The 27,303-nt window shown below is 40.6% G+C and overlaps 1 protein-coding gene and 1 pseudogene across 2 annotated transcripts in view; both read right to left on the bottom strand.

Moving 5' to 3' along the window:
• Positions 1–2,551: 2,551 nt before the first annotated feature.
• Positions 2,552–27,303, bottom strand: part of LOC105527067 (zinc finger protein 253-like) — a 45,384-nt gene continuing 20,632 nt past the window's right edge. The window contains 4 exon segments of the mRNA XM_011963254.1: positions 2,552–4,436; positions 4,686–5,411; positions 19,462–19,551; positions 20,055–20,181. Of these exon segments, the coding sequence (XP_011818644.1) occupies positions 4,051–4,436; positions 4,686–5,411; positions 19,462–19,551; positions 20,055–20,181 (1,329 nt within the window). The 3' untranslated portion in view covers positions 2,552–4,050.
• Positions 9,787–13,205, bottom strand: LOC105527066 (annotated as a pseudogene). The gene has a single exon (XR_001004189.1). The product of XR_001004189.1 is annotated as a transcriptional repressor p66-alpha pseudogene (transcript).

Genomic DNA, 27,303 nt, shown 5'->3' with positions numbered 1-27,303 from the left:
AACCTATGCAATACCATTCAGGACATAGGCATGGGAAGGGACGTCATGACTAAAACACCAAAAGCAATGGCAACAAAAGCCAAAATAGACAAATGGGATCTAATTAAAATAAATCATGCTACTATAAAGACACATGCACACTATGTTTATTGTGGCACTATTCACAATAGCAGAGACTTGGAACCAACCCAAATGTCCATCAATGATAGACTGGAATAAGAAAATGTGGCACATATACACCATGGAATACTATGTCCTTTGCATGGACATGGATGAAGCTGGAAACCATCATTCTCAGCAAACTATCACAAGGATAGAAAACCAAACACCGCATGTTCTCATTCATAGGTGGGAATTGAACACTTGGCACTTGGACACAGGGCAGGGAACATCACACACCAGGGCCTGTCGGGGGGTGGGGGGCTGGGAGAGTGATAGCATTAGGAGAGATACCTAATGTAAATGAGTTGATGTGTGCAGCAAACCAACATGGCACGTGTATACTTATGTATCAAAGCTGCACTTTGTGCACTTGTACTCTAGAATTTAAAGTATAATAATAATAAAATAATCACAAGTAGCAAACTAAAAAATAATAATGAACTACTTTCTAGTTTTATTCATTATAAATATTAACTAACATCTTTTTCCTGGCTTAAATTATTTTTTGTACGGTTTTATACATTCACACACACATAGAACAATAAAAGCATATCCAATTATTCAATTTTAGTTGTCTTTATTAATATAAATGTTAAAAATGATCTTTTCATTTTTCTGTTTGAAAAGGGCTTTTATTGTTGTACTCAAGAGTGTTATTTCTGGAGACAAAGTTGCCTGTGCTTTAATAGGCATTTTCTAGGAAGAACCCGAACCATAAGCCATAAAATTTTACAGTAATAAATTCAAGACAAAGCAAAAAGTATAGATTTGCTTTCAGCATTTTTGAGATGTTTTGTTTTCTATTAATCATGCTATTAAAATTTTGTTTGAATAATTGCTTTTCTGATAATATGTACAAACACACTCACTTCATAATTTTCTTACACCTAAGGTTTATCTTCAGAGTAATTTGTGTATAGTTAACTCCATGTAAATTGACACTGGAAGTCTGTATGTTTGCAGGCAGAGAGACCACATGTTCAAAGAAAACTATATAACAAATATTTATTAATTTTTCAGGACTCAGAAATGTAAGAATTTTTTTATATTTCTTTCTCTTTTTTTGAGATAGAGCCTCACTCTGTCACCCAGGCTAGAGTGCAGTGGCGTGATCTCAGCTCACTGCAACCTTCCCTCCGGGGTTCAAGCAATTCTCCTGCCTAAGCCCCCAGGCATGCGCGACCATGTCCAGGTAATTTTTGTATTTTTAGTAGAGATGGGGTTTCACCTTGTTGGCCAGGCTGATCTTCAACTATTGACCTCAGGCAATCCACCTGCTTCACTAAATTATGCACTAAAAGTGTATAATTACACTGTTTGCAATACAAATGATAAATGTTAGAGGTGATGGATATCTTATTTACCCTAATGAAATTTCTACATATTGTATGCCTGAATCAAAATATGCCATATAAGGCATAAATATATACACATACTATATACCCACAAATACTAATAATAAATTTCAATAAGAAAAAAATAGGGAGGGTGCAGTGGCTCATGCCTGTAATCCCAGCACTTTGGGAGGCCAAGGTGGGCAGATCACCTGAGGTCAGGAGTACGTGACCATCCTGGCCAACATGGTGAAAATCATCTATACTAAAAATACAAAAATTAGCCAGGCATGGTGGCGCACACCTGTAATCAAAGAACTCCCAGGTTCAAGCAATTCTTCCTCAGGCTCCTGAATAACTGGGATTACAGGCATGCACCACCATGCCCAGCTAATTTTTGTATTTTTAGTAGAGATGGGGTTTCTCCATGTTGGTCAGGCTGGCCTTGATCTCCTGACCTCAAGCGATTCACCTGCCTCAGCCTCCCAAAATGCTAGGATTACAGGCATGAGCCACTACGGCCGGCCCATACTTTATATTTAAAAAACCATAAACATTATATTAAAACCTGTCTAAACTAATAAATACACCTAGCCATATTTTAATAATTTTAACTATAATTAATTTCTTTCTCTCACTATAATGTAGAAAAGCATTACTCTGAAACCCCACCTTATTTTTTATCTTTGTTTATTAATAAAGTAATTCATGGTTTTTGAAAAAAAGTTTTAAGATGTTCTGCATACATGTTAATGTAGGTTAGGTCATTCAACAGACATTCAAAGCATCAACATTGTCACAGGCTAGAATTATACAAATGAGAACATGAACCCCCACCTTATCCATTACTTAATATAAGTTAACTACAAAAACCCTCTCCACTTATGTTTTCATCACACATCTTACATTTTAATGTCCTTACTCGCTTATAGAAAAGGTCATACATAATGCCCAACTAATAAAAAACAATCTCTAATATCTCTAATGCAGCATCAATTGATCATATGCTTTCACATGTGAATACAAAAGGAACAAAATAACAGCATAAAGCAGTGTGAAAGCTGTATTACATCATTCACTTTTCAAAAAATTTTTTCAAGGAAACAAGTATACTTTCAATGTAATTACAGTGCCTCAAAAATCTACTTTTTTAAAAGTTATGTAGAAATAATTTATCTAACAGCTATAGCTGTGGATTAGTTTTTATACTCAAAATTCTGATTTAGTGTAATGTCTGAAGTGTCAGAGCCTTAATTATTCTATCAAAAATTCTCTGATATTTACATAGAATCAATTTTGAATTAAATAGTTTTTCATATTTGCTGCATCTGCAAAAATATATTTTAGTATAAACCCTCTGGTGTTTTCTAAGCTGTAGTTTTTGGAAAAAAAAGTCTTTCCAAATTCATTACATTTGCAGGACTATTCTCAATATAAATTTGATTCCCTCAAAGCTTGAGCAACTGCTTCAGGGCTTTCCTCTAGTATAAAATGTGGGCAATAAGATCTGTGACACAAGTAAAGGCACTACTACCCCCTTTATATTCATAATGGCTGTCTTCAGAATAAATATTCTTCTTCACTTTAAAGGTTTCTGTTTTCTGAAAGATTTTTTGACAGTAATTGCACTTAATGCTTTATTAACTATGAACCTTCTTCTGTTGAGTAAGATATGAGTAGGCATTAATGGTTTTTCCATATCCTTTGTATTTGTACAATTTTTCTCAAGGATAAGAGCTTTCCTGTGAAATACGCTGTAAGCACTAATAAAATATTTTGCCACATTCTTCACACTTACAGGAGTTTTGGAAGTATGAATTATATTACCTACAATCATGTGTGACAACCATATAAACGCTTTGTCAGGTTTTATACATTTCTAGGGTCTCACACTAGTATAATTTATTTTTACATATGGGGAATTTGGAGGTGTTGGTAAAAGCACTGTCGCATCTTTCAGGTTTGTAGGGTTCCTCTTCAGCATGAATTATCACCATGTCTCTTAAGAATTAAGAACTTGTAGCCAGGCATGGTGACTCACACCTGTAACCCCAGCACTTTGGAAGGCCAAGGCAGGTAGATTACCTGAGGTCAGGAGTTCGAGAGCAGCCTGGCCAACATTGTGAAACCCCATCTCTACCAAAAATACAAAAAATTAGCCAGGCATGGTGTTGGGCACCTGTAATCCCAGCTACTTGTGAGACTGAGGCAGAAGAATGGCTTAAACCCAGGAGGCAAAAGTTGCAGTGAGCCAAGATCATGCCATTGCACTCCAGCCTCAGTGACAAGAGTGAAACTCCATCTCAAAAAAAAAAAAAAAAAAAGGAATTGAGAACTTGTTATAGGCTTTGCCACATTCTTCACACTTGCAGGGTTTCTGTTTGGTATGAATTATGTGTAATAAGAGTTGAGAATTTCCTTTAAAAGCTTTGTCACATTCTTTATATTTGTAGGGTTTATGTTCGATATAAACTTTCATATTTAGTCAGAGTCGAGAACTGGTTAAAGGCTTTCCCACATTCAACACATTCATAGGGTTTCCCTCCAGTATAAATTATCGTATGCTAATTAAAATTGGAGGAACATTTAAAAGATTTGTCACATTCTTCACTATGTAGGGTTTTCGTTCAATATGAATTTTCTTATGTTTATTAAGGTCTGAGGACCAGTTAAAAGCTTTGCCACATTCTTCACATTTGTAAGGTTTCTCTCCAGTATGAATTCTCTTATGTGTAGTTAGAGTTGAGGATGCAGTAAAGGATTTGCCACATTCTTCACATTTGTAGGGTTTCTCTCCAGTATGAGTTCTTTTATGTTTAGAGAGGATTGAGGGCCAAGTAAAGGTTTTGCCACATTCATCGCATTTGTAGGGTTTCTCTCCAGTATGAATTTTCTCATGTGAAAAAAGGGTTGTGGAATGGTTAAAGGCTTTGCCACATTCTCTACATCTGTAGGGTTTCTCTCCAGTATGAAGTATCTTATGTGTAGTAAGGTGTGAGGATAGGTAAAAGGCTTTGCCACAATCTTCACATTTGTAGGGTTTCTCTCCTGTATGAATTCTCTTATGTATAGTAAGGTTAGAGCAGTGCTTAAAGGATTTGCCACATTCTTCACATTTGTAGGGTTTCCCTCTAGTATGAATTTTCTTATGTGTAGTAACGTGTGAGGGGTGCTTAAAGGCTTTGCCACATTCTTCACATTTGTAAGGTTTCTCTCCAGTATGAACTATCTTATGTATAGTAAGGTCTGTGGATCGGTTGAAGGCTTTGCCACATTCTTCACATTTGTAAGGTTTCTCTCCACTATGAATTTTCTTATGTGTAGTAAGGTTTGAGGACTGCTTAAAGGCTTTGCCACATTCTTCACATCTGTAGGGTTTCTCTCCGGTGTGAATTCTCTTATGTGTAGTAAGGTTTGCAGATTGGTTAAAAGCTTTGCCACATTCTTCACATCTGTAGGGTTTCTCTCCAGTATGAATTATCTTATGTGTAGTAAGGGTTGAGGATTGGCTAAAAGCTTTGCCACATTCTTCACATCTGTAGGGTTTCTCTCCAGTATGAATTTTCTCATGTGTAGTAAGGGTTGAGGACCGGTTAAAAGCTTTGCCACATATTATACATTTGAAAAGATTTATTACAGTATGTCTTATCTTATGTGTGTTTGAATTTGAAAACTTAGGAAAGACTTTCCCATATTTATCACATTGAAATATTTTTTTCTGGGTAGTTGTCAAACATTGGTTAAGTCCATTATAACCTCCTTTGTGCACCTTATGCCCACCCATGCTTTTACAGCCTTTTTTTAACTGTAAATTGTCATGTCTGCATTTTTCATATCTTCTCAGTATCACTTTTTGGAAAGACTCTTGTATGCTCTTCTCTGGCCAAAGGTCTTGGGCAAAATGAGAACTCATAACTAAAAGAAACAATAAAAACACATTACTTCAATTGCTAGACTCAGATAAATATACTTTACAAATCTAACCTATACAATTATACAAACTACATAAGCAAGATGACATAGCAGAATACCACCAACTCTAATTTCTTCCTGGACATATAAATGTAATAAAAACATGCTGACAAAAATAAAATTGTAAAAAATTTATAAATAAGTGTGTGAAGGGCCCCAGGTGAGCAGAATGCAAATAGCCACATAGAAGAAAAAGAAAGCTCTGTTAGTTACACCCAACACAGCTCTTCCTGCTGCCCAGTATAACATTGTGCTTTTAAAAGTAAATTGCTGGTTGGGCATGGAGACTCACGTCTGTAATCACAGCACTTTGGGAGGCTGAGGTGGGTGGATCATGAGGTCAGGAGTTCAAAACCAGCGTGGTCAAGATGGTGAAACCTTGTCTTTACTAGAAATACAAAAAATTAGCGGGCATGGAAGCAGGCACCTTTAATCCCAGCTACTCGGTAGGCTGTGGGAGAGAATGGCTTCAACCAGGGAGGCAAAGATTGCAGTGAGCCAAGATTGGACCACTGCACTCCAGCCTGGCGACAGAGCGAGACTCCATCTCAAAAAAAAAAAAAAGGAAATTGTTGGCCAGGCAAGATGGCTCATGTCTGTAACCCCAGAACTTTGGTAAGGTAAAGCAGGTGGATCACCTGAGGTCAGGACATTGAGATCAGCCTGACCAACATGGTGAAACTCCATCTCAACTAAAAATACAGAAAATTAGCCAGGCATGGTAACAAGTACCTGTAATCCTAGCTACCTGAAGGCTGAAGCAGGAGAATTGCTTCAACTATGGAGGCAGAGATTGTAGTGAGCTAAGATTATGCCCCTGCACTCCAGCCTAGGTAAGAGAGTGAGACTCTGTCTCTCACACACACACACAAATGTAAATTGCCAACTCCTGGTTTCTTTTTTTAAAATAAGAAAAATATTGGCACATACATCTTTATTTCTGGTTTCTATGAACTTTTTTAGACACCAGATAATGTCTCCCATAACATAAAATGCTGAAAGAAATAGTGATATACGTTAGAATGACAGTTTGAGTCTGCTGAGTCTAAAGGTAAATGTTACAGAAGCAGAGAAACTTCAGTAACCCAAACAGGGAACGGCTGTAACAAGTGATTACTGATTATTAAGAAGAAATATGAATAAGCCGATTTAACTAAACAATAAACATAACATTTTAGATAAGACACATCCTAAAAACATGTTTGAGAAATTCCCAGAATCAATAGCCAAGACAATTGATTTCAGACGACACAAGGACAAACCTATTATTATAAAGATTGGAACAGGTAGCTTCTTGTTAATATATGAATCTCAATCAAAGATTACAAAGTATACAAAATATTCAGGCAACACGGCCCATCAAAAAAGTTATACAGTTTTCAAAAGTGACTATAAAAAGTGTATAAAGTAATTTTAAAAATTCAGAATAAATTGAATGGGCCAGGCTTTGAGGCTCATTCCTGTAATTCTAACACATTGGGAAGTCAAGGTGGGAAAATCACATGAGGTCAGGAGTTTGAGACCAGCCTGGCCAACATGATGAAACCCTGTAACTACTAAAAATACAGAAATTAGCTGGGTGTGGTGGCATCTGCCTGTATTCCCAGCTACTTGAGAAACTGACACACAAGAATTGCTTGAACCCAAGACGGGAAGGTTGCAGTGAGTGAAGATTGTACCACTGCTAGCCAGGCTGGGCAACAGAGCAAGACTGTATGAAAAAAAAAAAAGGACAGCAACAGTGGCTCAGGCCTGTAATCCCAGCACTTTGGAAGGCTGGAGTGGGTGGATCATTTGGGGTCAGGAGTTCAAGATCAGCCTGGCCAACAGAGTGAAAGCCTGTCTCTACTAAAAATACAAAAATCAGCTAAGTGCGGCAGCATACACCTGTAATCCCAGCTACTAGGAGGCTGAGGCAGGAGAGTCACTTGAACCTGGGAGGGGGAGATTGCAGTGAACCAGGATCATGCCACTGCACTCTAGCCTGAGCAACAGAGTGAGACTCTGTCTCAGAAAATAAATAAATCAATAAATAAATTGGATCTTTTAGAGGTTTTATGTAATCCCCTAGATACCACTAAGAAAATATCTATCTAGATACACAAAAGAAAATAAGAAAAATAATTGAAAGCATATCAATACAAAAATTAAAAAAACACACAAAAAGAAAGAGAAAAAACAAAGATAAAATAATCAAATAAAACAATTAACAAAATAACATTAGCTAGGCGCAGTCACTCACACCTGTAATCCCAGCACATCCCAGCGAGGCCAAGGTGGGTGATTCACTGGAGGTCAGGAGTTCAAGACCAGCCTGGGCAAGATGGCATAACTCCATCTCTACTAAAAATACCAAAAATTAGCCAGTCATGGTGGTGGGTGCCTGTAATCCCAGCTACTCAGGAGGCTGAGACAAGAGAATTACTTGAACCCTGGAGGCAGAGGTTGCAGTGAGCCAAGATTGTGCCATTTCACTCCAGCCTGAGTGACAGAGCAAGACACTGTCTCAAAATAAATAAATAAATAACATTAGTAAGGTTTTCTCTTTCAGAAAACTATATATATATATATATATAATGTGTATATATATAATTATCTTTCCAGTCAAGAAACATACTTTCAATAAAAAGGTTTATTAAAAAATTTTATCAGCCTGACCAACATGGTGAAACCCCATCTCTACTGAAAATACAAAAATTAGCCAGGAGTGGTGGTGCATGCCTGTAATCCCAGCTACTCAGGAGGCTGAGGCAGGAGAATCACTTGAACAACTGCACTGCAGCCTGAGTGACAGAGCGAGCCTTCGTCTAAAAAAAAAAAAAAAAAAATTAAAAATCAAGATCCAACTTACTTTTCTACAAGTCACCGGAGATCTAATGACAAAGACTGAAAGTGGCAAGATGGTAGTAGAAATTTCATGTAAATATTAACCAAATGACAGCAGGTCAAAATAATATTACACAAGCTACATCTTAAGTCAAAAACAGTCATATTTTATAAAATGTACTTTAAGTCAAAACTTCAAAAAGACAAAGGACATTAAACAATATATAGATCACCTGAGGTCAGGCATTCAAGACCAGCCTGGCCATCACGGTGAAACCTCGTCACTACTAAAGACACAAAAAAATTAGCCGGGTGTGGTAGCAGATGCCTTTAATCTCAGCTACTCAGAAGGCTGAAACAGGAAAATCACTTGAACTTGGGAAGCATAGGTTGCAGTGAGCTGAGATCACACCATTGCACTTCAGCCTGAGCAACAAGAGTGAAAATCTGTCACAAAAGAAAATAAATGCATAAATAAAATTATATATATATATAAAATAGAATGCCTGAGTGGTTTTTTAAAAAGCACTCCGTATACTGCCTACAATAGACTCGTTTTAGCCTTGAGTCAAATAGGCTGAAAATAAAAGAATGAAAAAAAATGTATATTCCATGAGAATAGTAACCACAATTGAGTGATGTGGTCATAATTATAGTAGACATAATATGCCTTAAGTGACATACACTGATATTATAGTAAAGTGAGTTGATTTAGCAGGAATCGATAACTATAATATTTATCTATCTATATTTATGTGTGTATATAACATCAGGGCTCCAAAATATATGAAGCAACTATTGCCAAAGTGAAGCAAGACATACATGGCAACATAATAATTGCAGACATCAAGACCCAGTTTGCAATAATAAATATAAAATTCAGATAAAAAATAAGAAAGAGAAAACTTAGACACCATTATAGACTATATTAATTATTTTGCACATACAGGAATACTTGAGAGTGCATAATTTATAAAGAAAACAGTTTTATTTGGCTCACAGTTTGTCAGACTGTATAAGAAGTGTGTGCTAGCATCTGCTTCTGTGAGGATTTCAGGAAGCTTAAAATCATGATGGAAGGTAAAGAGTAACTGGACATATTATATGGTAAGAGACAGAGCAAGTGTGAGGTGAAGGACCCAGGTTCATTTTGGGAGACCAAGGTAAGAGGATCCCTTGGGGCCAAAAGTTTGAGACCAGCCTGGGCAACATAGTGAGATCCTAATACTACAAACAAGCAAACAATTAGCCAGACATGGTAGTGCATGTCTGTAGTCCCAACTACTCAGAAACTGACGTAAAAGGATCACTTGAGCCCAGCAGGCTGAGGCTACAGTGAGCCAAAATTATGCTATTGCATTCCAGCCTGGGTGACAGTAAGATCTTGTCTCAAAACAACAACAACAAAACAATTTAAAAAGACTAAAACTATACACTGTTTTCTTTTTTGGGGTGGTGAGTGATTAAATGAGCCTTTATAAGAACCTTGTAGCAGTTGTGTTTGAAGGCGGCTGCCCTACAAAAAAAAAAAAATTTTTTTTAATTTAATTTAAATCCCTAATTGCATGAGCAGGAAAACCAGGGCTGGAGCTCAACTGGGACCGGTGGAACCCAGTCCTCACGGAGACACATGCATGTAAGTGGGCACGGGGACGCCCTTGCACCGTCATGAAGCCGGCCCAGCGTGCAGGAAACACAGAATGGCCTCTGCCTTTCCTCTCATAGAACCAATTTTTAAAGAGTGGGACAGGAAAGAAGCAAAAATGAAACTAAAAGCAGACCTGATCCTTTTAAAACATTTTTGTAGACTCTAAAGGGAGTTACAAAAAAAAAAAAAAAAGTCTGAAAGCAAATCCCGACAGCAACCCCTAGGTTTAAGGACAGGTTCTAAACTAGACCCAAACGGAAAACCTGAAGTCTGTGCGCAGCGGCTCGCTGCAAACCTGGACGGCGCCTCCCAACCTACACACACCTGTGCACACTCACCTGCCAGGAACTAGGCCAGGGTGGCTTAAGATTGCGTCCATCGAAATGAATAGAAAAAAGGAAAGAATTTAATAAAATAAACCACAACAGAAAAACCCCGCAACAGTCCCCACTCCAGCTTCCTGCTCGGGGCTGCTGCCGACCGGATCCTCTCCTCCTCCCTTCATGGGCAGCTTCTGGCCTTCATGGGCAGCTTCTGGAATCCCTGCTTCTCTGGCTGGGTCTGTTCTTCAGTTTGTTCTTCTGCCAAGTGTGGGAAGTCCGGGGGCGGGGGTCTCCAGAACCAGCAGCAGTGGAAGCGTTCAGCTGGAGGGAGGGCTGCCTCGGTCATCCTGCATCTGTCCGTCAGTCACTGGGGCTGGCCGGCCGTCCCTGCCAGGGGCTATGGCACCATGAGCCACCCACCCTCCAGGGCACAGGGCCAGCAGGACGGCGCAGCCCACAACAAAGACCCCAGGGTCTGCACGGTTTACTTTTAACTCCATCATCATGAGGTGATTAAAAAAAAAAAAAAATCTTTCAACTTACAGATTGCCATGGGAAGGCAGTCAAAGATCGGGAGCCTAAGACAGGGAAAAGCAAAAACAAAACGAAATGCCCCGCTCGGTTCAGAAGCCCCGGGCGTTGGCCTTACCCATGCGCGTCACAGTGTCCAGGGTGAGCCGCCCGTGTGCCGGCAGGGACCGAACAAGGGGGCCGGGAACAGAACCAGCCCCCAAGGTCCACTTTTCTGCTGGTGTCGGGCAAACTAAAGGCAAAGAGAGAAAGGAAGAAAGCCCACGGGAAAGGTCCCCCAGCGATGATCCTTGTCTGCCTATGAGGTGGCACCAGCCCCCCAGCCCTGATGAAACTTTGCAGCCAAGAATTGAGGTCTCGCCTCTGCAGCACGGTCGGTGCTTGCTCTTGGGACTGGCACGGTGTCTTCCCGAGCCAGCAGAGGGTGGTGCAGTGGGTCCTTCTAGACTGGGGGCCAGGTGGGGAAGGAGGGAGCCCGTCTTCCACGGGGCCTGGCTTGCACTATTTCCACGTGGCTGACTGGGGGATGGAGCGGGGTGGGATCATGTCCAGGAGGTACTCTCGCTGGCGATCCACGGCCGAGGAGCTCTTGTGCACCACCAGGCTTGGGCTGACAAACGCAAGGGTCCCACCTGTGCTGAGGGGCGTCTTCTTCCAGTTGGAGGTGCCGCTGTCCTTGACAGGTTCATTCGGAATGTCTGCCGGTCCTGCTGACCAGGGCTGTGGCCAAGGCTGAGTTCTGCAGTTTGGGTGACGGACTGAACGTATGCAGGACACCTCGGGGCGTCATGGCCGAACCCCGGGACAGCAGGCTAAAGGCCTGTGGCACAGCCCCGTTACTCTAGTCGCAGGCCTCTCCTGAGTGGAACGCCAACCTACGCCGGAGTTTTATGACCTGCTTCGGCGTGGGATGTGGGGCGGCGGCGGCCTCGGCCTTGGCCTGTGCAGAGGCTGTGCCCTGCTGCAGGAGCTGCTGCTCAATCTCCTGCTCCTGCTGCAGCGCCTTCACGAAGGCGGCCTTCAGCTGGCTGGTGTGCTCCACCTTGAGCGCCTTCTTCTGGTTGGTCGTCATGCAGTTCTCACACATGATGGCGCCGCTCTTCTCCTCCCGCCAGTGGCACGTGAAGTCCATCTTGCACTGTGCACACATGTAGGGCTCCCAGGACAGCACAGCGGCGGCCAACATCCTGCCCGCTTGTGTCTCCAGTAGGTTCTGCACCACCTCCTCCAGGCCGACCAGGTAGATGAACTCATTGTTGGGGGCGCTGGGCAGAAAGTTCATCTCTGGGGCTGGGGGCTCGGGTGGGGGCATCTCGAGTAGCGTCTTCTCCAGCTATTTGCGCAGCACCAGCTTGGCGGCCGCCTGTCGGCTTGCTGAAGACTCGGTGGAAGTGACCACAGAGGCCACGCTAGTTGGGGTGGAGTTGGCCTGAGCGTAGGAGGCTGTCGTCCCCTTCAGTGATGCTGGGGTGGGCTGTGGGATGTTGACGAGCAGGCTGGTGTTGGGAACACTGGCAATGCGGATGAGGCCCTGCTGGACGATCCTCTGTCCCTGAATCTGCACACTGGGCACCGATGCCCGGGGGGCCAGAAGGAGGGGCGGTGGGCCTGTGCTGGAATGTTGCATAATGCTGTGGATTTGCTGGGCCCCCCTGACGAGCGGGGACATGACGACCTGCGAGTTCGCCTGCAGCCCCAGCTTCGAGGACACCTGCTGCCCACCTCGGACCTGGGGCGGGGATATGACACTGCCGAACATCCGAGCTGAAGAGATCTGGAGTGATGGCTTGCCAGCAGGAATGTTCTGGGTGCCCCGAACAAGCGGCGGAGGGGTGGTCACGGCGCTCCAGACAGAACCTGCGGGCTTCTGGGCGGTGGCTTCCTTTTGTATTTGACTCGTCCGCAACTTTTTCAACAAAACGAGTTTTGCTTCTTCTAACCTCAACTCTTCTTTCAGCTGCTTGAACATCCTTTCTCGTTCTTTCGGGTTGCTTTTCATGAGCGCCTCGGTGCTAGTCTCCTTCAAGGCCACCATGATCAGTGCATTCTCTCGGGCTGGAGGGCTGCTCGTTGTGAGAGAGTACAATCACGTCGGGTGAGGGGGTCTCCTCTCAGATTTCATGTCACTGTATGAGGAGGGCATGTCCACGGGTCCATCGCCCACCAGACCTTCGCCTCTGCCCACGGCCACCGTCGTGGCCCCTGTTGCCCTCAGCAATCCTTGGGCTGGACCCGCTCCCGGCTCAGGTCCCGGCTCAGGTCCCTGCTCCTCATGTCTCTGTCAGTGTTTAAATCTGAAGCCAACAATCCTCTCTCCATTTTTATTTTCTTGCTCTTCACATTGTCCTCCGTTGGGTCCAGTTCAAGCGCTCGTTTCTGACTCCGTGTTTGGCACGCTTCTTCGGTCATTCTGAACTGGCTTCGCGGTATGGGGTGCTGGTCCTACCAGTTGGTCATGGCCACAGTGACGTCAAAAGGCTACCTACTTGAGACGACGTGCTGACCAATCCGGCCGTGGGTCGGCCAGGCCCTGGGCAGCGCGCAGGTTAGTGGGGCTGCGGGTCCGGGGTCGCCAGCGGGGCTGGGCGGTGTTGGGGCCGGAGGCGCCGGGCCGCGCGTGCTTGTTCCGCCTCTGGGGCCGCCCAGTTCCACCGCACTCGCTCACCTGTGATCGCTCAGTCTGTCTGCTGGCCCGCCAGCACCACCGGCCAGATAATGTGTCCCGGGCCGCACACATGGAGCCGGGCGCCGGCGTCACAGCCTGGGACATGCGCACCAGGTCAGTGCGCTCGGCCCGCGGTCCCCAAAACACCGGGGAGCTCTCACAGTCTATGCCACCCGCCGGCGCCCAGCTGGGCGGGGCCTTACACTGTGCTTTCTAACAAAAACTGAATGAAACTAGGAATTAAAAGCAAAAGTCAGATAGCAAATTCAAAAAGATGTGAATATAAAACACATTCTTCAACATATTCTTGCTCGGGGGTCAAAAAATTTCATTGTTCAAATTTGTCAATACAACCAACGGTTAAAAGCTATAGTATCAACACTGATAAAATAAAGTTGGATTATTTCCTTGAATGATACAAAAATATACTTTAAATAAAATACTTAGACAAAATGAACTAACAAATCTTTTAGAAAAAAATACCAAAAAAAGCCAGGCGTGGTGGCTCACGCCTGTAATCCCAGCACTTTGGGAGGCCGAGGTGGGCAAATCATGAGGTCAGGAAATCGAGACCATCCTGGCTCACACGGTGAAACCCCGTCTCTCCTAAAAATACAAAAAAATTAGCCGGGCGTGGTGGCAGGCGCCTGTAGTCCCAGTCGGGAGGCTGAGGCAGGAGAATGGCGTGAACCCGGGAGGCGGAGCGTGCAGTAAGCAGAGATTGCGCCACCGCACTCCAGCCTGGGCGACAGAGCAACACTCTGTCTCAAAAAAAGAAAAGAAAAAATACAAAAAAAAAGACATGACATTGGTCTTGGCACCATTTTCTTAGATACACCATTAAATGTATGAGCAACAAATAAAAGAACAGAAAAGTTTACACTATACTTCAAAATTTCTGAAAGAAAAAAATTTTTTTTTTTTCTTTTTTTCTTGAGACGGAGTCTAGCTCTGTTGCCCAGGCTGGAGTGCAGTGGCCGGATCTCAGCTCACTGCAAGCTCCGCCTCCCGGGTTCACGCCATTCTCCTGCCTCAGCCTTCCGAGTAGCTGGGACTACAGGCGCCTACCACCTCGCCCGGCTAGTTTTTTGTATTTTTTTAGTAGAGACAGGTTAGCCAGGATGGCCTCGATCTCCTGACCTCGTGATCCGCCCGTCTCGGCCTCCCAAAGTGCTGGGATTACAGGCTTGAGCCACCGCGCCTGGCCTGAAAGAAAAAATTTCAAGAGTGACAACGTCCCTTAGAAAGTGGCTGAAAACATTTGCATATTACTTGTTAGAGGAGTTACTATTCAAAATATATAAATGACTCTTTAAAGTTGAATAACTTGATTTAGAAATGGACAAAAAACTTTTCACAAAAAAATACACAAATGGAAAAATGCACTTGAAATGACACACAAAATTACTACTTTGTAGAGAAATGAAAAAAAGAAACATGATAACGTACAAAATCATTTCACACCCATTAGAATGGCCACTATAATTTTTTTTTTAAATACACCAAATCTGTTGATGATGCAATAAAAATGAAACCCACGTTGACTGGTGGAAAATAATTTTGCAGCCATTATTTTAAAATGTTATAAATGTTCCTCATTTATAAATCTATATCCAAAATATGTAACACAGGCCAGGCGCAGTGGCTCAAGCCTGTAATCATAGCACATTGGGAGATCGAGGTGGGCAGATCAAGTGAGGTCAGAAGTTCAAAATCAGCCTGGCCAACATGGTGAAACACTGTGTCTTCTAAAAATGCAAAAACTAGATGGGCGATGTCACGTGCATGTAATCCCAGGAACTTGGGAGGCTGAGGTAGGAGAATCGCTTGAACTCAAAAGGCAGAGGTTGCAGTGAGCCGAGATCACATGACTACACTCCAGCCTGGGTGACAGCATGAGACTTGATCTCAAAAAATAAAAATAAAAATAACAAATAACAAAAGAAACAAAATATGTAACACAGGACCTGGAAGACACATTTGAAAATCCATGTTTATTGTACCAGTATGCACAAAAGTCAAAAGGCTGAAGCAACCCAGATGTCTCTTGATTTATAAACATACCAAAAAATGTAACATATACATATGACAGAATATTATTCCACCTTAAAAAGAACAATCTTGTCACATTTTAAGATGAACATTGAAAATATGTCACCTGAATTAAACCAGTAACAAAATTATGGATACTGTATGATTCCACTTATATGAGGTATCTTTATTTTTATTTATTTTTTTTTTTTTTGAGATGGAGTTTCACTCTTGTTGACCAGACTGGAGTGCAATGGCACAATCTCGGCTCACCACAACCTCCACCTCCCAGGTTCAAGTGATTCTCCTGTCTCAGCCTCCCAAGGAGCTGGGATTATAGGCATGTGCCACTATGCCCGGCTAATTTTTTTGTATTTTTGGTAGAGACAGGGTTTCTCCATGTTAGTCAGGCTGGTCTCAAACTCCTGATCTCAGGTGATCCGACTGCTTCAGCCTCCCAAAGTGCTGGGATTACAGGCATAAGCCACCGTGCCCAGCTATATGAGGTAGCATAAGTAGTCAAAAATCATAAAAACAGAAAGTTGAAGGTTTGTCTGTCAAGGGCTGGGGAGAGGGTAAAATGAGCAGTTGTTACTTAATGGAATTAAGTTTTAGTTTTGTAAGATGTAAAGTTTCTAGAAGTCTTTTGCATAACAATGTGAATATACTTAACATGCCTGAAATGAACAATATTTTTTTGAGACAGGATCTTACTCTGCAGTGTAGTGGCACAAATTTGACTCCCTTTCAATCTCCCAAGTACCCGGGACCACGGCTGCATACCACCATGCTTGGTTATTACTAATTTTTTTATAGAGAGGGGTCTCCATATATTCTCCAGGCTGCTCTCAAACTTTTGGGCTCCAAGGATCCTCCTGTCTTGGCATCGCAAAATCCTGGGATTACAGATCAGAGCCACAACCATGTATGGCCCTGAAATGTACACTTCAATAGATTTAAGACAGTAAATTTTATGTTATGTGTTTTTAAAACAATTTTGTAAAGAAAAACTGAAACAAATACAGAATTATAAATCCTGTTGAAAATTACCTTCAAATCACAAAAGTGTTTTTCTCACAAAAGGAAGTATATATTCATCATTAAACACACGGAAAAAATAAAACTATCTCAATGACTGCTCACTTAAAACTACCATCGAAAATCAGATAAGAAAGAATATAAGAGAAGCCACAACTAAAATTGGTGTCATATTTATAGATAAACACGCATACATATGTAATCTGATTGTAATAAACTGCATTAATTTTATTTATTTATTTATTTATTTTGAGACAGAGTCTCGCACTGTTGCCTGGGCTGGAGTGCAATGGTGTGATCTCGGCTCACTGCAACTTCCACCTCCTGAGTTCAAGTGATTCTCCTGCCTCAGCCTCCCAAGTAGCTGGGATTATGGGCACCCACCACCACACCCGGCTAATTTTTTTGTATTTTTAGTAGAGATGGGGTTTCACTATGTTGGCCAGGCTAGTCTCAAACTCCTGACCACATAATCCACCTGCCTCAGCCTCTCAAAGTGTTGTGATTACAGGCGTGAGCCACCGGGCCCAGCAATTTATCTCTTAATTAAACCTCAAATTGACTTAAATGTACAAACAGAATTGCAAATTTTCTAAAATTATAATATAAAAGTAAAACCAAGACACAATAAACTGATATTAAGAAACCTACACTAAGGCTGGGCACAGTGACTCACTCCTGTAATCCCAGCTCCTTGCAAAGCGGAGACATGAGAACTGCTTGTACCTGAAAGGATATTCAGTCTGTCCAAAAATAAAATGGGAATCACAACTACCCAAGCCCCTGTACCAAGCCAACTAAAGGTGGGCCCTAGTGCAGACCCAGCAGTCCTGTGACCAAGCTACAACCCCTTTTCACTAAAAATTCACAGTGTATCTCATCACCCTAAGGGCCCAATAAAAGAAGATCTTTACCTTCTAAAATCAGTTTATGAAAACTTGAAGAGGTGTTTGCTCCATCAAATTTAGATACCAATACAAAACTACATTGTGCCCATTGTCGATGCTTCTATTTTTTTTTTTTTTTTTTTTTTTAATTGAGACGGAGTTTCGCTCTTGTTGCCCAGGCTGGAATGTAATGGTGTGATCTCAGCTCACTGCAACCTCTGCCTCCCGGATTGAAGTGATTCTCCTGTCTCAGCCTCCCAAGGAGCTGGGATTACAGGTGCATGTCACCACACCTGGCTAATTTTTGTATTTTTAGTAGAGACGGGGTTTCATCATATTGGTCAGGCTTGTCTCGAACTCCTGACCTCAGGTGATCCACCTGCCTTGGCCTCTCAACGTGCCTGGATTACAGGTGTGAGCCAGGGAGCCCAGCCAATGCTTCTATTTTAATGTAGCACTGGAAGTATGTGGCAGAAGAATTAGTCAAAGAAATAAAAAACAAAAAACACTGAAATTGAAAAAAAAAAAGTAAAAAGTTGCTGTTTGTAGATCATACAATCATATATTTAAAAAACCATAAATGGTACATTAAACCCTATCTAATAAATACAGTCAGTAACTTAGCAAAATATAAAGTTAACATACAAGTATATGTATGGTTTCAAACACCTTTTTTTTTTCTTTTTTGAGGAGTCTAGCTCTTTTATCCAGCCTGAAGTGCAATGGTGTGATCTCAGCTCACTGCAACCTCTGCCTTCCAGGTTCAAGCGATTCTCCTGTCTCAGCCTCACGAGTTGCTGGGATTACAGGCATGCACCACCATGCCCGGTTAATTGTTTTGTTTTTAATAGAGACAGGGTTTCTTTGTGTTGGTCAGGCTGGTCTTAAACTCCTGACCTCAGGTGATCAGCGCGCTTCAGTCTCCCAAAGTGCTGGGATTACAGGTGTGATCTAGTACTTTGGGAGACCACGCCCGGCTATGGTTCGATACACTTAAACTGTACCCAGCTACAGTTTCATACACTTAAACTATCTGATAAAATAGAGAAAAAAATCTTATTTACTATAGCATTAAATAATACATTTCTGAGAAAAAAATTAACTAAGGATGTAAAAAACCTTTACAATTAAATCAATGAAAAAAGGGAAGATCAAAATAAATTTTGTAAAATTTTATGTCTTTGGATTGAAAGAACAAATATTAATAAAGTGCCATATTATCCAAAGTGATCTATAGATTCAATACACTTCCTATCAAAATTGCAGTAGTATTTTTTTCACAGTAATGGAAAATTCAATTGTAAAATTTAAAAAAAAAAAAATGCAACAGAAACTACTACCCTCACGCATTTCAGACCTGATGTAAAAAGAGGACTTAAAAAAAAGTTTTAGTTTCTCAATATTAAGCAGATATTTGTGTGTCCCCAAGACAACGGAAAAGCAGCCACACTGTGAAGTCTCTTCTTCTTCTTTTTTTTTTTTTTTTTTTGGTGAGATGGAGTCTTGCTCTGTTGCCCAGGCTGGAGTGCAATGGCATGATCTCAGCTCGCTGCAACCTCCACCTCCCAGGTTCAAGTGATTCTTCTGACTCAGCCTCCCAAGTAGCTGGGATTACAGGCACCCACCACCACGCCCAGCTAATTTTTGTATTTTTAGTAGAGATGGAGTATCACCATGTTGGTCAGGCTAAGCGCAAACTTCTGACCTCATCTGATCCACCTGCCTTTGCTTCCCAATGTTCTGGGAGTACAGGCATAAGCTACCACGCCTAGCCTGCGCAGTCTCTTACATGCCATGAAGAGGACTTTGGCTCTTACTGTGAACTTGAAGGAAGCTCACCAAAGGAGAAGTAGAATTCTTAGAGAATTTAAAAGCATAAGACAGAAGATGCCCTTTTGTGATAGCAAAATTAAAATACAGCTGCCCAGGAATTATTTCCTTTGGAACACAGCATCCTCAATCACATTTTAAAGACTGGCTTTCTCTTTGACATTGGGACGTCTTATCTGTGTCATCTGTTGTATTCATTTTCACTTGCACCTACCTGGGGGTTTGGCAATCATCTCATGTCTCTCCATAGGTTTTTTTCCTTGCTCCAGACAAGTAACCAGGTCTGGCTTAGAGACAACAATACCTGTTTTATTAAAAATAAATAACATGAATCTTGCTCATATACTCCAATTACAAGCTAGTAATGTGCTCAGCAGAGATGTCATAAAACATTCTAGTAAATTAATACCAAAATAATAATTTATAACAGAAATTTCTAAATATTTAGAAAATGCTTTCAATTTATAGGTTTCTTAATTTCACTATCTGGTACTACTGAATCAAAAATTGGTGGTGGCGATTAGATTTTTAGGTGGGGGGCAACAATATTTTATGTCACTAAATTTCTGGAATTACCACCAATTTAGAGTGAAGAATACAGCTCAACTCAGGAATGTGGAAAGTTTGGATTAAGATTAAACATGCTGAAGAAATTATTTTCTAAATAAACAAATTAGGAAGACTTTCTGGAAAAAGGGGATCTGAAACTCTTTTATGCAAAGAATAAATTACTAAAAAACATTCTACAAAAAAGAGAAATAAAACCTTTAGGGCATATTATGAATTATGTACTCAAGTTATCCTCACCAAGGAAGACCAGGTTTCTGTAGTTCTCTAACATCACATCCCTATATAAATTCTGCTGTGCAGTGTCCAGGCAATGCCACTCCTCCAGAGAGAATTCTATGGCCACATCTCTAAATTGCAATGGTCCCTGAAAAACACACACACACACATATTTACTAAATAGCCATGAGTGGAATTTTTAATTTGACTTAAGATGAAATTAGAGAGTAAAGAGAACTGGTTCTGACTCATAGGACTGCCTAAAATTATCCAATAAAATATTTTTAAACACAAAAATATTCTCTAATGTATTCTCTAACTCTGAGAAAAAAGAGCAGCACAAGATCCACAACATCAGTTTATATATGATATTTTTCTAGATAATAGAGTATATAATTAAGGCCATGAATATGTACATTTTTGAGTGCTATATTTGCATCATATGGAATGAGTTGTGAATATTTTTCAGATGCAAAAGACATCTTGAGTTACAAGGTACCTTTCAAATTTTAATAAACACAATAAGCTGAAAACTTTGTTGTGCAGGGTTGTTTTTTTTTTAATTCCAGAAGATCTGGCATAAAGTCTGACTTCTTGAATTTCTAAAGAGCTCATCTCTAATGCAAATGTTTTTGGCCCAAGAACGGTATTTTGTCAAACATCCAGTAAATGGAAGAGTCTGTGTTTTTCCCAGTTTTTCTGGCCTGTAAACAAAGATAAGAACCTTAATTTTCCAAAGAAAAGTATGTAGCAAAAAAGAGAAAAAAGGACAGCTGCCAGATTAAATGTGATGCTTTATGCACATCAGCTGCATAAAAATACTTAATAATGAAGAGAAAAATAATTAACTCTATTGTAAAAAAATCTATCAGAGAGCCATGTCACCAAGTGAATCATTAACCATTAATTGCACTAGGACAAATTTTTATGATGTGCTAATGCACACAGAAGAACACAGCATCATGGCTGAAATATTCCTCCCAAAGAAAGTAAATAAAATTCTGAATTTAACCATAAAGAAACATGTTTTATGCTAACTTCAAAATACAGATAACTCCTATGTTCTATAATTTTTAGTAGGAATTTTAAGTAGGCTTCATTTAGCATCCTAGAGAGCAGGGATCTTAATTTTTTTTCCAGAACTTTCTGGTTAATAACTGCCATCCCATTTAAATAAGCTTTTCCTTAATCTTGTTCAGCATAGAGCTAATGGAACACATAAATGGAGCCTCAACATTATGTTTTCCATCTTTACTAAGGACCACAGTTTCCCCCAATAGAAATCTTGAGTATCCACAACTTTCCATGTTCAACAGCCACAAAGGGAGCACTTTTAATATTGCATATCATAAATTATTGCTGAGAATCCTGCATGGCATATAAGAAGCTATGATGTAGCAAATGCAGAGGAGGCTCTAAGGTATAGAAAAGAAATATTTTACAGAGACCCTTGACTATCATAAGAATTTTAAGAAGCATTTAAACCAAACTCATTAGAAAAAAAAAGCAAAAGTAGAGAAATAAATGTTTGTGAATACTAAATGCATAGCATTCGAGGAGGCAGAGTGAATACAGGTCTTGATCTGAGACAGAAAAGCCACTTTTTTTCTTTCTCCTGCTTCTCTGGAATTCCTTCTCAGATGAGATTCTCTGGACAAATTATACCGCATCTTGAGACTATGCCTTGAAAGGTGTCAGCACCACCTGTTTACCTGGTAGCATGACATCAAATGGCAGAAAAAAAAAAAAAAAGACAGAAAAAGTCCACCCATTTCTGTCCTTTAAAACAGAAGAGATTCAGGAACAATAAGCTGCTTCATAAAGATAAAAATGTAAGTTTCTCCTTTCCTGTCCTCAGGTGCCCTCCCTGCCAGAGACACCAGCAATTTCTGCTACAATAATGGAAACATGCACCACAATCACCTCTCCCTACTAAACCCAAACAGAACAGGCCCTGTGACCACTCTTTAGTGCAAAGGTGGAACTTAACTCTCATGAATGAGAGCACTGCCTCTAAAGTTTTAATGAGCTTATAAATCACTTGGTAATTTTGACCCCACTTTATGTAATGTGATTCTGCAAGTTTGAAAAGGGTCCATGAATGGGTGTTTTAAACAAGTTTCCTGTCAATGCTGATGTTACTCCCCCTTGGCTCATTATTAGCATTAGTTAGAGAAGCAGGCACAGCACAGGGTCCCTTACACTCAGCACTCTTGTCACAACCAAATACTTCTGGTACAAATAAAGACAACCCATCTCCATCCTAAAGTTTTAAATTATTTGCTGGCTCTTTAAAGTTTACAGAAGAAACAGAAAGCAGCAATGTCTGAATAAATCTGTATTTAAAAAAGAACATGTACACATGTACTAATGCAATGTTTATTAAGCAGGTACTATGTGCTCGAGAGTATGATACAGAGAGCACTGTGCTGGGCATAACAAATTATGTGATTTAATTCTCATAACATCTTGGGAGCTGGGTTTAATAATTTCCAGGATTTAGATAAAGTGCCCAGCATTTTTATTTCTTCTTCTGTTTCTCTGTCATCAACTGTTTTAAAAAACTGTATGGAATAAAAGCTAAATATAGACAGATTTCAAGCTATAGAAATAAAGAGTTTAATGTAGTTTAGAGAAAATTTTATTCTGTTTATATTTACTTCTTTTTTTGTCACTTGTGGAACAACTACTGGATCTTCAGAAATAGAAAACAAGTTGCTAAATAGAATGTCTCTGCGAGCACTGGATTCATAGAAAATTTAAAAATTAACACCCTCTAATACATATTTTGTTTTTCTGATTTATCTGCTTTTGAGTTTCAGTAAATTCTAAGCACCAGCTCTAGAAAGGCAGCAGGATTCAACAGCCAAAACTCTGATCTCTTCTAATCATTTCTGCGAGGCAAGTCTCCAGGGTAGAGTCAGACCTAAATAAGGCCTCTAAAAAGGGTGATCTTAACAGGTCTGGGATCGGGTGAGAACCCTATGTGGAATTCGGTTCTCTATGCCACTAGGGTATTTCTAGTTTTGTTTTTTCTAACCTTATCTAAAAGAAACTTAAATCCCAGAGTTTCTGTAATTTTTATTTTTTCTAGCCACCACCCTGTCAATTTTATACTATATACTACTATGCAATTTAAACAAATTCCCAAAGTTTTCTAGGGTAATTTTTATTTTCTTTTTTTGGAGACACAGTCTTGCTCTGTCGCCCAGGCTGGAGTGCCCTGGTATGATCTCGGCTCACTGCAACCTCCACCTCCTGGGTTCAAGCTGTTCTTTTGGCTCATCCTCCCAAGTAGCTGAAACTACAGGTGCGTGCCACCATGCCTAGCTAATTTTTGTATTTTTAGTAGAGACAGGGTTTCACTGTAATGGCCAGGCTGGTTTGGAATGCCTGACCTTGTGATCCACCCACTTCAGCCTCCCAAAGTGCTAAAATTACAGGTGTGAGGCACTGCATCAGGCCTTTCTAAGGTAATTTGATCAGAAAAGAAATATGTGGCTGGGCACGGTGGCTCACACCTGTAATTCCAGCACTTTGGGAGGCAAAGGCAGGCAGACTACCTCAGGTCAGGAGTTAAAGACCAGCTTGGCCATCATGTTGAAACCATCTCTACTAAAAATACAAAAAATTAGCCGGGTGTGGTGGTGGGCACCTATTAATCCCAGACACTCTGGAGGCTGAGGCAGGAATATCGCTTGAACTGGGAGGCAGAAGTTTCAGTTATCTGAGCTCACACCATTCCACTCCATCCTGGGCAACACAGCGAGACTCCATCTCAAAAAACAAAAATTAATTATAATAACAATTCTTCTGTTCATGAATATCCCTACTGGTGTAGACATCAGAAGTCACAGCAATATAAAGTGGCCTAAATGAAGCCCAAGATTTTGGACACATCTATTTATTGTACCAACCATATGATGCATAATTCAATTATTTATCCAGTGGCTAGGTGACACTAAAAGTTTCTGGATTGTAGGAACCATGACTGCTTCATTTTTTTTTTTTTTTTATGCTTATATGAAATGTAAGGAAGTACTTTATCTATTTAGGTCTCCAGATCTCATCCTTGTTTATCATTCAAGCACCGGAAACTGGAGAAACTCTCATCTGGGTGCCAACCAAAGACACCTCTTGTATGAGGGGATGAACAAACACAAGATGACTCATGTATCTTACACTGAGACAGAAGCACAATTAACCACACTTCTCAGCCTGACACAATTCTGCTCTGGATATCCTCGAATACCTCAAAGACACCTAGATCATCGTGAGAGAATTCCCAGTGACCCTGGATTGATGGCCCAATGATAAACCAGGCTGGAGAGACTCAGGCTGACTCTAAATAAAAAATAGAACTGCACTGGTGGAGCTCCAGAACCTGGATCACCCATTCTGATTTGCTAGCTCTTGGGTAAGAGAAAGAACAAAAATACTCTGCTCCAGTATCACATTTTACAGGTAAATGTAGTTGTGGTCATGGCTCTGGAAACTTTGTGGCCTTGATCTCTCACTCCTAAGATGCTTATTTACACTTACAGATTCTGCATTGACCACCAGAAGCCCCTCACACAATGGCAGCAGGTCAATGAACAAGATGTGAAAAATCTCACAGAGCCACACTCCCAAATGGGGGCTGTAAGATGTCTATGTTGACACCTCACAATGCAGAAAATGTCTTTTGTTTGTTTTCTGTACATTCTCAATCAAAAGTCCGGCCCTTTTTTGTAAATCCCACGCAGAGGCCAGACTTTATCTGCAGATTCTACGTAGGATCCACCTGGCTCTGCATCTTCTGGTATTACAGCAAGTGGAGTACAATAGGAGAGATCCCCTCATAGAGGCTGCTCTAGCCATTCTAAATGGTAAGTCTCCATGAAAGAAAAAAAAGCTGATACAACATGAATATAAGTAAACAGTTTATTTGGAAGCTTAAGGATTATAACCTGGGAGGAAAGATTCAAGTTGCCTGGAATCTACACTTTGATTAGCAGCAGTTACAAGAGGATTGGTAAAGACAAGAAAACAGGGAAACAGTGGGATGATACAAAGTTGTCAGAAATTTTTATTTATTTACAGAAATAACATTGATTATATATATTTACACATATATCATTATGGTTTAGGCTATGGGATATAGTGTCCAATGTGGCACTGTTAGCTTAATTTATAGCTACTTGTGACAACAGTGAACAGTTTCAAGAGATGAATACATAGTTCAAAGGGGAAGAAAGACATAACCATACTTTTTTAACATCTGAGTTTGATAACCAAAAGAACTTGCATTTGTCAGATAAAAGTTTTTTATTTCCCAAATCTCAAAAACTTGGATTCAAAATGTGGAGCTGCAGATGTAGGACCTGAATGGCTGCAGTAGCAGCAGGTGTTACCTGCACATCTGTAAGCATTTTAGCAAGAAGAGAAAGGGGAAAGTGGAGATTCTTATGTCTACACATCTACTCAATGCATACATGTTACTGTGATTTGGTCTATGAGCTCCATGGTCTCTGAATCAGTTTCAGGTCTGAAGATTCAAGAGTCATTCTGAGAGAGAGAAAACAATTGATCACAGCCCAGTGAAGTTCATAGAAATGTAGTCTAGCCTCTCTTGAAGAGACTGTAGAGGACTATAGATACCAAATAGGAAGAGACACAATTTTTTCTGCATATTTGGGGGACAGCATGCACTTTGCTGCACAACTGTGAGTTGACTGGAAGCCTGAGAGGGAAAGTCCCCTCTAGAGTAAATTCTGGTTGGCACTTTATGTGTTTGTATCATGTCTGGTAATTCTAGACAGTGTTTGGAAACAATAATTAAAAGAAAAATTGTATCTAGCCCCAGAAAATCTTCACAATAAGACAAAAGAAAGAAAACGTTCTTATTACACAATTAAACGTGAATGTGACATGCATCGTCAATCTGCTTAAAAGGCTGCAAAGACAGAAAGATGATCACCACAATTAGTCCACAAGTAGAAGAATTTCCAGCATCATGTCATGCATGGTGCTGGAAATTCACCTGGAGATTGAAGAGGTCATCTGTGTATGCTAATTGCTTATATTCAGTGACAAATAAACTTTTCCCATCTTCATAACAGGATGTAGTTTAGCAGCTTGAAGCCAGGTGCCTGCTGAAGGCAGGATTTCACTCTGCTAGCATTCTATCTTTTTGGCTATTTACATTTTAGAGTAGTGGCTCAGTGCTCCCTGGCACTGGGCTAGACACTCCTGCTTGCATTCTCCTGGTTGCTAGTGTCCTCTCTTGACCTCTACCATCTGCCACTGAGACACAGATCAGAGCACAGTTCACAGTTTATGTGAACCCCATTTGCCAAAGCAGAACTCTAATGTCACATCACAGAGTGAGGCCTGAGCTGCAGGAGGAGAGCCTGCAGGCCACGTGGGCAGAACTGCACCTTCACAATCATGAGAATGTGAGCAGTGTTTCAGCCACAGTTTCTACTTGTAATGGTGACATGAAGAAAATGCTGCTGAATTTCCAGGATGAGTCCAGATAGAAATAGCTCCAAAAGTTCTCACGGTGACAGCCCACCTCATTCAGACACCATGGGATGCTAATAGGGCTTCTGAAGCAGACACCGAAAGTATTGGAGAGAAAAACAGATCTCCATCTGAGCAAGATTATTTTGACAGAAAAATGTTAAAAAGATCTTTAAAAAAAAGCTCAGGTTAAGATTGATCAAATGAGCCAGAAAATGTTCCCCTAAAAGCAACTTCTCTATAAACACCCAAAGTGCACAGGTACTCTCAGCGTGAGAAACATGAGCATTATGAAGAAAGGGGGCAGAGTTTCAGAAGAATTTTATAAAGTTTTTTTCCATCTCTGCTGCTCTCTCATCTCCTAGCCATTGAATGGGGGTTCTACATTGAAATACATCTGACAACTTCCAACAACACTTAAAGATGAAGAAATAGAATCTGACTGTGTTCATATAGCAGAATATATTACAACTTGCAACATAGCTAACTGAAGAGCTATCATGGTTCTTGGTGGCCACATCACCTGTCTTTATTTTTCCTGTAATAGCAGCATTCCAATTTAGTGAAATAAAAGATAACAAAATTGTGTTTACTCATAATTATTCCTATTGAGTAAAGTAATAAACATATCAGACTAATATCTACTCTAACAATTTGGTAGTAAATTTTCTTTAGATATTAGATATAAATATCTAAGTATGAATAATTTTAATGAACTAGACATAATATATGTAGCTTTTTTTTTTTTTTTTTTTTGAGACACAGT

Source organism: Colobus angolensis, unplaced genomic scaffold (assembly GCF_000951035.1).
Source record: "Colobus angolensis palliatus isolate OR3802 unplaced genomic scaffold, Cang.pa_1.0 Scaffold608, whole genome shotgun sequence".
In the NCBI taxonomy this organism is placed as follows: Eukaryota; Metazoa; Chordata; class Mammalia; order Primates; family Cercopithecidae; genus Colobus; species Colobus angolensis.
This window is presented reverse-complemented; position numbering and strand designations above follow the sequence as displayed.